General features: G+C 51.9%; 1 protein-coding gene across 1 annotated transcript in view; it reads right to left on the bottom strand.

Annotated features, from left to right (window-relative positions):
- The window catches only part of LOC133356846 (A disintegrin and metalloproteinase with thrombospondin motifs 9-like), a 78352-nt gene that overhangs the window by 41505 nt on the left and 22645 nt on the right, over window positions 1-14202 (bottom strand). The window contains 2 exon segments of the mRNA XM_061574563.1: window positions 1940-2138; window positions 6254-6693. Coding sequence (XP_061430547.1) covers window positions 1940-2138; window positions 6254-6693 — 639 coding nt within the window.

Below are 14202 nucleotides of genomic sequence, written 5' to 3'. Positions count from 1 at the left end.
AAATAGTGAGGTTTATCACGTAAACAGAACATTTATGAACGAAACTGGGGGATTTCTCCACAAATCTGGCTGTTGCCGGATAGTGCTGGTTGCTGTAATTACTGGCGAAACGTCACGGTACCCAGATTGTAAATGTCGTGGCGGGTGGTAGCGGGTTCACTCTCCCACACAGCGGTGTGCTGTGTGTCCTGTGGGTTCACTCTCCCACACAGCGGTGTGCTGTGTGTCCTGTGGGTTCACTCTCCCACACAGCGGTGTGCTGTGTGTCCTGTGGGTTCACTCTCCCACACAGCGGTGTGCTGTGTGTCCTGTGGGTTCACTCTCCCACACAGCGGTGTGCTGTGTGTCCTGGCGGGTTCACTCTCCCACACAGCGGTGTGCTCTCCCAGTCACGAATTGGCATTTTCTGTTTACGTGACAAACCTTACGAATTGGCCGTGTCGGGTGGTAGCGGGTTTAACGACACATTTGTATTTATGCGATTTGACCCAAAAAACCCTCTTATAGAAAGGAAGAGAGCACATTAGATACTGGGGGGGTGGGGTATCTATAAATGGATCACCATGTTTATTACATTGCGGGATTGGCTTAGTATTTGAAGGCTCGACACGAATCGGGATCGAACTCGGCTTCATGGTGCGGTGCAAGTAACCCGCACACACGAGGGTGGTGGCGGGGGGCAACACTCGGTCGCCAACGAGGAAACGAACCCACTTGCTGTGCTGCCACCATACCTTGGGAAGGCCAGGAGATGAAAACCCTTGATGCCCGCGGGTAGAGAAAGCAGTTTCACGAATGTGTGTGTGTGTGTCCGTGCGAGTGTGTGGGTGGGGAGCGGTAGTGTAGTGGTTAGCGCGCTGCGCTACGAACCTGGCGACCCGGGTTCGATTCCTGCTCACGGCCAACGCCGGTGACGATTATCTGAACCGGTCCTGGGCCTCCCCTTGGCCACCCAACCCTCGTGTGCTGTGCCGTCCTTCACATGTGCTCACTAGCAGCACTTGCCCCTACAGTCTGTTAAGGTTATACGGGGGATCTTTGTATTCTTTTGAATGTGTGGGAGGCTCGTGTAGGAGGATTGTGAAGGACGCTGCTACTGGGCAGTTGGAAACAGGCGCCCTCCAACACCAACGGAGGGCGGAGGAGCGACGCTCACAACAACGAGCGGAGCATTGGGCGGCTAAGATGCAGCAAAAGTTGGCACAGCAGGGGTTACAGGTGGTGCATTTACCAGTAATCTCAGTCGGCCAACCCATGGCACCTGGGTCTGTCCCGAGACCTCCTTTCAGCGAGCCTTTGAAACTTCACGTGGCCTCAAAGTGCACCTGGCCTGGCACAGACGCCGTGGTGATATTACCGTCACTTAGTGGCGAATGGCGGGGTGTTGGTAGTGGTGCGTGTGGGGAGCGCGAGTGTAGCAGTTAGCGGACCATGCTACAAATCCCGGCGCTCTGAGTTCAATTCCCGCTCACAGCCAACATCGATGAAAGCGATTATCTAAACCGGTCCTGGGCCTCCTCAAGGTCGACTCAATCTCAAATGAGTAAATGGTGCGGTGTGGAAAACATCGCCACAGGGTAGACAAAGGGCATGGTGCTGGCCACCCACCCCCTCGTGTGCCGTGCCGGCCTTCGTAGGTGCTCACTAACAGCACTTGCATCAATAGTCTGTTAAGGCTAGATGGGGGATCTTTGTCTTTGTGATCCACCTACCCTCGCCACCAAGATGTTGGATTAGAGGCCACACGGAGCATATCCACCGGCGCCTGGTAATCAACCGAATTGATCGATTCAACTTCTCATGGAACATTTCCCAGAGCTCATCCCAAGCCGGACGGCAACTCCAGCCGGGACCCCTCCCTCCGCCCTCCTCAGCCCCTCCGCCCCCACCACCCCCGTGCGCGCAGGTGATCGACCGCGCCTGGAGGTGCAGCTCTTACCCGGGACGCCACACACCTGGTGGCTCGCGGCCTCCGTGGCGGTGGCGGCGGCGGCGGCGGCCAGCGCGTCGCGGCGGTACACGACGTGCGGCTTGCTGCGCTCCTCCTCGCCTCCCGCAGACGCCGGCAGCGCCGCCTCCTCCGCCAGCAGCAGCGGCTCCACAAAGTACTCCGCGTCGCCCGTGCGGAACGTGCCGAGCTGCCTCGCGAGAGAGATGGGGGGGGGGGGGGGGGACACGCGGCACGCCCACGGCGCTTCACCTCCACGGCGCGGGCAGAGGCCTCGCTCGGCCTTGCAGTAAATCATAATATTTTTGAACTTCGAACTTTGCCAGTAAAAGGCTGGCCGGGTCTCAAGGCTCTGCTTTGCTTCTCTCGACGGATGTCGAGCGGCCGCGTTGACGATCGGCGCAGCGCTCGCAGGCTCACTCCCATCGCTCGCCGGCTCGCTCCCATCGCTCGCCGGCTCGCTCCCATCGCTCGCCGGCTCGCTCCCATCGCTCGCCGGCTCGCTCCCATCGCTCTCGCCCCCACGGGTGGGTCAGTCGCCTCCTTGTCGTCACTCTCGGACCGCTACCCCCGATGGCTGCCGTTCCCCATGAAGTTCACTCATCGATTTCTCCGCCCAAGCCGAGGACCTCGGGACCTATCGGACCGACTGTTTCTTCTCATCCACTCCGCGTTCGACCATCACCACACCGCAGGGTCGCGCAACTCGCTCACAATCGCTCACCCGCTCACCCAACCCACTCTTCCCCTCGCACCACTCCAACTGTGGAATTCCCTCCCATAGTCTCTTTCCCCAAGATTTTACGGCCTTGTTCAATCCAAGAAACGCTTCTTATTCTTATCCATTACACCTGGAATACCGCCGCTTTGTGGTTCCTAGCCACTTGGCGTTTTGCGCTCTTTGGGTCTGGGCTCAAGTTCACGTGCGAGGGAAAAAAGCAGAGCATCTCGAGAAACTCCCACACACGTGAGATAGGGAAAAGAGCCATATTTTGAAACCGGTAACGTTTCAAAGTCTTTTTTTTTTTAAGGGCGAGTGAGTAAGCAAAGGGAGACCCATGGCAGAAAATGCAAACAAGATCGGGAAACAAATCATGACGAGGAACAAGAGAGGACCGGTGTGAGAAATAAAAACTGGAATCTCGTCGTGGCGTGCGCTGGAGTTGGGCGGTGTTGGGGCTGGCTCTGGGCTGGATTGGGAGCATTATCCAAAACACAGCTGTCTGCCGTTTGTGTCCCATCGTGTAACTGGGTTTCTTCTTGGGCTTTGTGGTTTGTGCTCGAGCTGTTCCGCACCCCGGTTCTCATCGGGGTCACTCTCGTCTTGTTCACCTGTGAAATCGCTGTGAGCTTTTGGCGCTTGTGCTGCTGCTCAATGGCTCTCTGATGAATACTTTTATTTTACCGTTGTTTGTATTTTACCAGGTTAGGCCCACCGAGCCACATAGTTCTTGTTTCAGAAGCGACCTGGCCATCACAAATGATAGCCCGACGAGGTGGTTTGGGTTAAGCAGCCAAATAGACGCATGACGTTCGATCACGACGTCTCCCAGCAGGTGGAGCGAACGGTGGAACGTCGCGCCGAGCATCACAACAACCACGCCGAACAACACGGCAGGTACAACACTCTTATGCGCCTATTGTCCTGCTTCCCCGCGCCCCCCCGACGAGTGAGTGTATGTTTCTCACGCTTTGTTTTTTAAGGCGCTTACAGATGCCCCCCCCCGCCCCCCATCCTTCAAGCACCAAACGAACGCAAAGCGCTTAAGGTAACGAACGCAACGCGGGAGAGATCCAATTAAAATACGGGAAGGAACCATTGATAAACAACCTCTAGCGCTTACATGGCCCAAACGACACCCTTAATAATCCCCCCTCCTCCCTCCCTCCACCCCCTCCCTCCCTCCCCCCTCCCTCGTCCTCCTCCCTCGGTGGAATTTATATCGAGGAGCCAGCCGGCGGAGGGACCTGCCCACCCAGGTGAGAAGTGGAGGTCGAACTGGGAGTGTGACCAGAGGAAATGGAAAGGTGCAATCCAAAGTGTTCACAGCTGGAACTATTTGTTAGAATGTTCTCAGCGGGACAATTTTTTCCCTTACCCCCTCTGAGCGGCCTGGCTTACGGCACCTAACACCACGTTACTCACTCAACTCTGCGAGGACTTCACAACCCCCCCACCCCGACCCCCACAGACAAGGAGCTACCCACCAATCTTGCCCTGTTTAGGATACTGCACATGGGTCGGTGCTTAAACAGGGCAGCCGCAATGGCCGGCTCGCTGCGTTTCTCCCCCTTTTGCTATTCTTAGAATTCTTGACGGGCTCACTGAATTTGGGGCTTAGCGTTTTTTGGTACGCTTCCACCGAATCGCAGGAATTCCGACCGTGTCTGCCGCTTTGGCTCGGGCGGCAGGCACGTGGTAGTAATTTAAATATTAATGACGATCGCTCTAATTGTTCTCGCTATTCGCACTCTCACGTTTCACGGCATGGCGAACGCAGGCTGTGTCGTCGCATGCACAAAATGAAGATCACAATCACTTCGTGGCTACATCCGTAGCCACGAAGTGATTGAGTATTGTTTCTCTAAGTAATAATTATCGCATGGTATGGAGAATTGTTTTACGCAGACGGAATGGCATTGAGATGGAATAGTGATAGTACATGAATCAATTGCGAAAATATTGACTTAATCAATAAATAAATGACGTATTTACGTAGCCTTTTTTGGCCTTCCTTCTATGATGATATTATCTCTGTCCGTAACATTTACTCAAGAACTGGGCATTGGCTACTCTTGGTTGCATCCAAATCTGCAGATTTCTAACGGTGTAACTTCATTCGCCGTCCCCCCCACCCCACGTTTCTTGTACGTATAATGTAACGCCGACATCTTAAGCAACACGGGTAATAAAGTAAAACAAAGAGCCCCTTCGAGAAATTAAAACAATTGTGGTGGTGGGCGAGTTGACGAGACGAACTTCCATGCGGTGGCAGCCTCGGGCATACCGTCCACAGCCCCCATGGCTTGGGACCTAAATTCCACCCCCCCCCCACCTCCCCCGCCACCGCCGTGGGTGCTTATCGCCAAATACGGACACGGCGCACTTCTTAAGCGGTGTTGGCGACAATAGAAGCAGCAGGAAGAGGAGGGGAAAAAAACTCCGCAGTTGGAACAGGAATGAACGAGAGAAGAAAAAAACCAACCTGGTCTACCTAACATGGAGATCAGCGGTGGCCTCACGCTGGCGCGGAGATTTTAGTTTGCCGGTTGTAACGCTTGGGTAGCGTTTACACCTCCAGGCGAAATCTCCCAGGAATCAGAATTTGCATTGTAATAATAACACCGTAACAGCGGAGGCCTTTGAGCCTTCCAGTGATGCAAGCCCCGAGTGTTATTATGAAATTCTTTGCACCGGTAATGCCAGCTTTTTTTTGAAAACAGCTCATGAAGGATTTATATGAGCAATGATCCTGGTCTGCAACAATTCAAATGTCGATAATCAGAATCAGAATATGTATTTATACTGGAGGAATCCGATGAGCTATAAAGTAGAAAATAAAATCATAATTCTGTGCGCTAGATATTAAGAATAGACAGACAATGAATCCAAGCTACTAAGTTAGGTCAGCTACAGGAAAGCGAAAATATATTTTGGACACGCGACCAGGATGCGCAGAAAGGGTGGCGACGAGGGAATACTGGAAGGTGGGCGTCAAACTCCAAACACGGGATGGGATGAAAGCCATCTCGTCAGTTGAAGACGCCGCTGACAGACAGAGAAGTAGAGAGGCTGTGTCGAGAAGATACCAGTGACGGAAACAGACACGTCCCAATTGTCCCAATTGTCCCCAAAGGCCGAGGGGCTAGGACAGCGGTGGCCAACCGGCGTCTCCCGAGCCGCACACGCGGCTCTGTAGTCTACGGCGTGCGGCTCTGTCGAGGGGGCGTCACGTAGAACGCGCTGTCATCGTATCAAAGAATAATGAACGTCTCCCGTGCTGTACCGAAAACACTCCATATATACACACACACTTATACACACACACAAATATATATACACACACACATTTATATGCACACACACATACACACACATATACACACACACTTAAAAATATATATGCACTTGGCCGTTTGCAGAACTCATGGGTTACTTTTTGGCTCATGGTCTGTCACAGGTTGGCCACCCCTGGACGAGAGTAAGAAGGAGGAGGCGGCCTGCTTCCCCGCGCTCGTCAATGTGCGCCCATCCCCTTCGGGAAAGCCCCTGGGTTGACGAAGGGCAGCGGGAGCTACACTTACGAGTCCGGTGCACAGGCTGAGGACGGCCGTGAACTCGGGCTGCGCGTTCACGTGCCCGGTGTAGAAGCAGCTCCTCACATCCTCCTCCTCCTCGAACGCAAAGTCCCCACCACCACCGCCACCGCCGCCACCACCACCGCCACCGCCGCCGTCCGTCGGCGTCGGCGCAGCTCCCCCAGTACCGTTGCCAGAGTCCGGCCAGCCCAGGTGCGTCACGTGAAAGCTGGGTCCCACGAACGACGCGTCGGCCGTGAGCTGCAGCCGGAAGTCTTGCCCGAACGCCACGAGGCGGTAGTGGGTCCGCGCCGGGAACGGGAGGGCGCTACGCGGGCTTCGTCGCCGCCATCTGAAGTGGGCGTCCGCCGGGAAGGGTTCCCCAAACTCGTTGAGGCGCGTCGGGGTCACGATCTCGTAGCTGCTCAGCTGCTCCAGGAACTTCTCTGCAGGGCGGCCGACAAAACAGAAAATGCCAGTGAAGACCACGGCACGGAGTGGGAGGATGAGGCTTTCGCAGCCGGTGCTACGATTAACGATCGATTTGTTTTTTTGGGCTTAGGCCAAGTAACGATCTGACCAAATCTACATGTCACCAAGTACTCATTTAAGGCTTGGTCAACCTAGGAGTGGTCCCAGGACCGGTTTTTCCCTCCACATTTAGAAACATGCGTTAAGAGTATTTGCTTCCAATGAATATCCACGTGATAAGCCACTTTTTGAGCTGTCATTTGTGGCCAGGTCGCTTTGGAAAAAAAGAGCTGTATAGCTCAGTGGGCCTTACCTGGTAAAATAAAAACTAGTTTAGTTTAGATAATCGTCGCTGGTGTCAGCCGTGAGTGGGAATCGAACTCCAGTTACCGGGTTCGGAGACCTGCGTGCTAACCGCGACACTCCTGCTCAACCCCCCCCCCACCCCCGCTTGTAACAAGATGACACAGAGGCAAGGGGCAGCAGGATGTGGCCACGCAGCATGATATCAGGCAAATGTGTCGCGCATGATACTCATGCACATTAACATGGTGGGTTTTATTTATTTTCACCCAAGCCACGTAGATATCCAAGCTGTACCGGGGGTCTGGATAGTGTCACATTAAAGGGGAGCTGAAATAAAACTAAACAGGGAGAGAGTTGACTGGGCACAGACTGCACACTGCTGAGACCAGCCATTACTGCAATTCCTTTCCTGGTGATGATGTCATTATATTTAATTTTTGGTCTTTTTGAGGCTATTAGAGATGCCGTGGCATTTAATTTTCCAAATAATTACAAACTCGATAGTTTCAGGAAAATGAGGGAAACATTGGTATCAAGAACCGTTCACACGCCTGCCTTCTATAATAACTTGATGTAGGTTGTGTTACGTGAAGATCCACCGACTGGCATCATCATCATCATCTGACGTGTCGGAGGTGTCCGTGCCGCACGACCTGCACCAACCGACTGCATGGCCGAGTTTTCGTGCAATCTCTGGTATCTGGTCTGCGGCCATTCACTCATTCACATAAGAGCCCGGTTCAATATGCGTGCAGCTGCTGCCTGGATTCGAACTCAGCTTCTCAGCGGTGCCACGCTCAGCACTCAGATCTCCGACTCACCCAGAAAACTTCAAGTCATTAATAAAAAATATTTGAACAGAAGTTTTGCCTTCGTACAACAGCTCCCTGGCTACTATCCAGCTGGGTTTACTCAAACGTAGACATTTTGAAACTTTTAGTCTATTATGTATGCCAAAATGTACTCTTAATATTAAACATAAGAGTAATCACCATTCTTGCGCACAATTATGCACAGCCTTGTGACAGCAACGGCAGCGTGGCACCGAATACGTCCTAGAGCACAATCAACATTATTATTTTTTCTCTCTACATGACTTTATCGATATAACCAGAGAATATGGATTCCTGCAGTCACGAAAGCTTCAAATCAAGATTGACACAATCAACATATCCAGTATCCAAAATTATGAAAATTAAGAATAGTAATCTTGATTTAAAGCTTTCGTGACTGCAGGAATCCATACTCTTTCGTTCCTTCGGTAAAGTCACGTAGGTAGAAAAATAAAACAAAATATAAATAATATATCACCACGTTTCGATCACAACACAAGTGGTCGTCCTCGGGCAGGCTCCATGCCCTGCAGTCTGAACCCTCCTGAAAGGCTCTCAAGCCCTCCCCCACAGGCGACAGGCTGAGAGAGATGTCTCGGACGTGGGGTAGGGTAGGGTGAGGGCAACGGGAGGTTTGGGAAATGTGGTGTAGTATTTGTTCTGTCCGTGCCATTCATGGTCTCATTGGGAGCCCCTGTACGCCGCACTATTGCTCCGTCATGCAAGATAGCTTCGTCTGGCTTCTTTGTTGTTGTTGTAACTACTTAATTGGTTCATATCAAATTATGCTGCCAGTTGAGGCTAATGCATGCCCACAACATAGCACGATGAGTGAGGCCAGCAATAATAGGTCGGAGATCCGAGCAGGAAGGAGGCAGGGAAACCCGGTCCGCTTGGAGACAGCCGTGACTCCTACCCTTGTCTACCACCTCCCAATTATGTCATCCAAACTGGCCGTCACCCACGGCCATTGTGGACAGATCTATTGTGTGTGAACACACACACACGCAGTCTACTCCGTATCTAAACACTCTCCAGAAAACACGATCTGGCTGCACTCCAGAAAAGGCATAAAGACAAAGACTTTGCCTCCTGCTGCCGATGTTCTGATCACTCTTCCAAGCCTTCGACATGAGATGATAAAAATCACGCCGATTATACAGGGTGGTCCAAAAGTCAGGACACATCGAGATATTATATTTATTTTAACAAATCACATAGGGTTAAAAAAAATGTTCTTTCCATGTTTAATGTCATCTTAAACTAATAAAAAAAATAGGTATTAACAATAATAACAGTTAACATGTATTGAAAATGTTCACCCTTAATAGTCAAGCAAAGTATTTACTTATATCTTGATAAATCTGCCCAACTAAATTTTTATTTGTGATTTTTCTGGTTGTGTCAAAATTTGGAGCACAAAAAGTCCAAACTGTTTTGTGTTTGGTGCCAGGGCCGTCAATGGTTGATTGTCAAATGAATCAAAGACGCCGAAGAGAAACACCAACATCAGATTAAAAAAATTGATAAATAATAATGTAAATTTTGCACCGGCCAAATTTTGAAACAATTATTTTCTTTTGAACCTAAGCACACAAGATGTTAATTACCTCGCCTGCTATGCAGGAGGTCGTGGGTTCAATCCCGACCCTGACGCCTGCTGTATATTTGAAGTTTGCGTGTCTCTCTAATTCCATTATCATCACGGTGGCTAGGAGATGTTAACTACCTCGCCTGGTACGCAGGAGGTTGTGGGTTCGATCCCGACTGACACCTGCTGTATATTTGGAGTTTGCGTTTCTCTCTATCTCATCATCATCACGGTGGCTACGAGATGTTAACAACCTCGCCTGGTACGCAGGAGGTCGTGGGTTTGATCCCGACTGAGACCTGCTGTATATTTGGAGTTGCGTGTCTCTCTATCTCATCATCATCACGGTGGCTACGAGATGTTAACAACCTCGCCTGGTACGCAGGAGGTCGTGGGTTCGATCCCGACTGACACCTGCTGTATATTTGGAGTTTGCGTGTCTCTCACTATCATCATCATCATCACGGTGGCTACGAGATGTTAACAACCTCGCCTGGTACGCAGGAGGTCGTGGTTTCGATCCCGACTGACACCTGCTGTATATTTGGAGTTTGCGTTTCTCTCTATCTCATCATCATCACGGTGGCTACGAGATGTTAACAACCTCGCCTGGTACGCAGGAGGTCGTGGGTTCGATCCCCACTGACACCTGCTGTATATTTGGAGGCTGCGTGTTCTCCCTGTGGTCGTGTGAATTATTTTCTCTGGTTTATTCTCTCCGCATTTAGAATCAACGTAAGTTTAGATTATCCGGCTGCCATAAATTTTCACGTGATAAGCCACTTCGTTGAGCTATCATTTGTGGCCAGGTCGCTTCTGAAGAAGAGCTACATAGCTCAGTGGGCCTTACATTGTAAAACAATAAATACTTTAGTTTTAATTAGTTTATAGATTCCATATTACAGGGTTTTTTAGGTTAGATCGCGTAAATATATAAATGTGTCGTTAAACCAGCCACCACCCGACACAGCCAATTAGTAAGGGTTGTCACGTAAACAGAACATGCCAATTCGTCACTATATTTACGTGATCTAACCCAAAAAAACCTGTATTATGGAAGATATTGATCGCGAAAGCCTTCGTGTTAAAGTTCATAAATTGCTGCTCCGAACAATCCCAATCGAGTCATTTGTGTGTAATTTTCGAAAGTGGCAAATGTGAACCGAGCCTCGTGACAATAATGGTTCCGCAGCAAATCTTCGTGGAGACGCGACGCGCTGCGCCACCGCAAAGTGCGGCGACGACCAGCGACGACCAGCGAGGCGCTTTAAAGAATCCTGAAACTCCTTCGCGCTCCGCAGTCTGCTCTGCTGCTCCTTTTTGTTCGTGCCTGTACACAAGAACCCAATTTCACGGAACGGTATTCCGCCCAGCTGTGAAGTCGTTTGAAGTGCCTTTATTGTCCTGCGTGGACAAAACGTGTGCCAACAACACGGGGCCGAATATTTCAAGTAAAAAAATAAACCCACATTAAAATTGTCCTTTCGTTGCTTTCTAAATGGCTGGGTGGTGGGCGCCGTCAACACGAAAGGAACGCAAACCTTGAGCAGATCCGCAAGCCGCGCTCTCAAAAGACATTGCGTAACGCCACCGTCCGCTCTCTCCACTAACTACGAGGGTTTGGACAAGACGTGACATGACGTCACTTCAACAACAACCACCATTCGCCACTAAGTGGTGGTGACGTCTACACGGCACCTGTGCCAGGCTATGTGCACTTTAAGGCCACATGAAGTGTCAAACGCCCGCTGGCAAGAGGTCATGGGGCAGACCCAGCAGGTGCCATGAGTTGACCGACTGAGATGACTGGCAGATGCACCCACCAGCTCGACTCCCCGACTGTGACGTCACTTCTAAGACACGTGCAGGCACCGAGTTGGCAAGAATCGCCTCTGGCAGACAATAAAAGGCCAAAGCTAAACTGAGGCACGAGCGAAGTGATGCGAGTCAGGTGCTGACCCCCATAGCCCCACGGCTCTCACGGACAAAACCGAGATCCATGGCTAACACAGTACACAGCATACAAACTGTGAGTATCATCGTCAGCCATGATCAATCCACTGCTGGATGAAGGCCCCCCGCCCCCCAAGCTGTCGCCATTCCGTCGTGCTCATGCGATGCAACGGATCCTCCCCCCATACGCACGAGGCCAATCTGACCGTCGCTCCATCTCCGCGGTGGACGCAAATCATTGGCAGCGTTTCCCTCCTTTGGCCGCCACTCAAGACGTTGTTCTCATCACCGCCTCCGTGATGCCTCCTTGCAGAGCCCCACACAACTCCACGTGAAGCGTCTCTCATCCACGTGTTTTGACTTCTCCCTCTCAACGTAAACCCAAGTAACGCACCCCCCCCCCCCCCCCATGCTTCTTTGCACACCTTTGGGCTATTGCTCCCTTTTTTCCTTCGTCAGCATCCACGCTTCGGACCCGTACGTTACGCAGCAGGAGACGTCCTCCGGTTGAACGCATTCTGCTCGGCACACCTGCGTCTACTTTCTTGTCCTTCCTGCCCCTCCCCCGCCCCGCCGGCACACCGTCCGATGAGCACGCTTGGCTACGTACAGCCCGCGAAACAAGTTCACCGTGCCGAGGTACGCGTACGCAATGCGCGTGGTTTTTTTTTGGCTTTTCAACTTCGGCGGCGACTGCTCAGCGTCGCCGTCAAGCGCACACGGTGCACGTGCGTCGCCTGTAGCGCCGCATTCTCGCAGCGCACTCAACAAAGTGTCTGGCGGAGGGCGACCGCGCGGCACGCGTTTGATCTTCGTGCAGGTCCCACGACGAGATGACGGGGATGGAACTGCGCCGAGAGCTAAGGGGCGAGCGCGGAGGTCTGCGCACATCTGCGCCATCCGAGCCGACGAGTGGGGGGACTGCCGCGGTCGGGCCGGTGGGACGCAGCTGCCGCGTGCGCGCGCGTGGCGGGCGTAGTTTACGACCGATTAATCGCGGCTTATGCAATGCAGCCCAAGCCGCGTGCACCGCGTGCACCGCGCGCATGCCTTGGGGTAGCAAGGCCCAGCTGCGGGTGGATATCTGCAGTCGCGTGCTGCGTTGGAAGGATGCCCCTTTCGCCGCCCCCACGTGTGTCATGTACGGGAGCGTCTCTAACAACAGGACTGCGCTCACACGAGGCGCGCCGACATGTCTGCAGATGCAGCTCCCACTGCGTGGTGCAGGCGGACGCCGATTGTCAGGACGATGTGCGCAAGCATGTTGGGGCGAGTTAAAGTTGATTATTCTTGCCCTGCAAGTTTCCGCTCATTCCACTGCTGGCAGAAGGGGCCCTCCCTCCACTAGACGGTATTTGGTCTACTCTTCCACGCTGGCTACCAGGCATCTTGGACCATCACACGGTTTAGTTTCATGTATATGTGTGTGTGGGTGATGACTTGGAAACCTTTCTTGTAGTTTGCACTCTCATCGTGCTTTAGTGTCGCTTGTTGTTGTAACGTTCTGACCACGTGCCCCTGCTGGACATCGCCGAAAAAGAGCTTTATAGCTCATCGGATTCCTCGAGTATAAACAAATATTCTGATCGACTGTGGCGTGCCCCGTTTATACTCCCCGGGGAATGACAGAGGCGGAGGAATTTAAAACTAATAAAACGATCCACTATTTTGTATTTTACCAATTAAGTCCCACTGAGCTACTAGAAAACTATTTTCCAGAAGCCACCTGGCTATCGTAAACGATAGCTCAACGAAGTGGCTCATCATCATCACGTGGAAATGTATAGCAGCCAAATACTGTGAACGCGTGACGTTGACTCTAAATGCGGAGGGAAAAACCCCGGAGGACCCAGAGAAAAATCCACGCGACCACGGGGAGGACATGAAACTCCGAGACCTCCTGCACCACAGGCGAGGTAGTGAACATCTCCTAGCCACCGTGGCACCCCAATTGAAGGAGATGTCCACCACTGCTCTAATTGCTGTGCTCTGAGAAGGCCTTCAACAACAAATCAGCCTCACCACTGGGGAAGGTCGCTCCCTCCACTCTGCTGCTCCTACTGTCAACAACTCCCCCCCCGGATGGCTGCACTTGGAAACGGAAGGAACCGGGAAGAGAGGAAGAGCTAACAGAGAATGGCTTGACCACGCCATCATAAAGCGATGTGGGGCCAGAAAGATGGTGGCCACTCCTGGTCGCATATTGGCACTTCAAGACAGAGGGGAAAGTGGACACAACAAATGACGAAATGTGCCGGGGACATCTGCTACGACGGGCTCTCTGCCCCATGGATCGTGACGATGATGATGATAGCAGAAACGTGACATTTAATTTACGTGTACATTGTGACGTGTAAAATATACTTAAAAACAGAATGGTATCATCTTTGAGACGGCCTAAACTCGGGTGAAGCGAGTACAAAGCACGAGTGCAGACCACCGTGCGTGGAGCAGCGCCGCTCACTCTGCCCAGCTTTTTGGACTTTTTTTATTTGAGTCTTCTTTATTCACGCTCGTGCGCTCGTCCCGTGGGGCATCTTCAGATAGTTTCGTAGACCAGACTCGGCACGCGGGCGTTGCGACTACGATTGTGAATGCGTAACAGCAGAGGAGCAAGCGAATTCAAAATGCTTACACACACGGTATCCAATTGTTGCTGGACATTACAAAAAAAAGTTGCATTCATCAATGACTACTCACTATAAACCTAAACACGATGTTTACACCGTCCCTTACACGTGGCATTATAACAATAACACGTTTAAAGGAACACGGACGGTGTCCATTCTGCTCCGGCACAC

Source organism: Lethenteron reissneri, chromosome 55, assembly GCF_015708825.2.
Source record: "Lethenteron reissneri isolate LAM-NWPU_2019-01 chromosome 55, ASM1570882v1, whole genome shotgun sequence".
Lineage (NCBI taxonomy): Eukaryota > Metazoa > Chordata > Hyperoartia > Petromyzontiformes > Petromyzontidae > Lethenteron > Lethenteron reissneri.
Note: the sequence above shows the minus strand (reverse complement) of the source record. Positions and strands in the feature narration are given on the sequence as shown.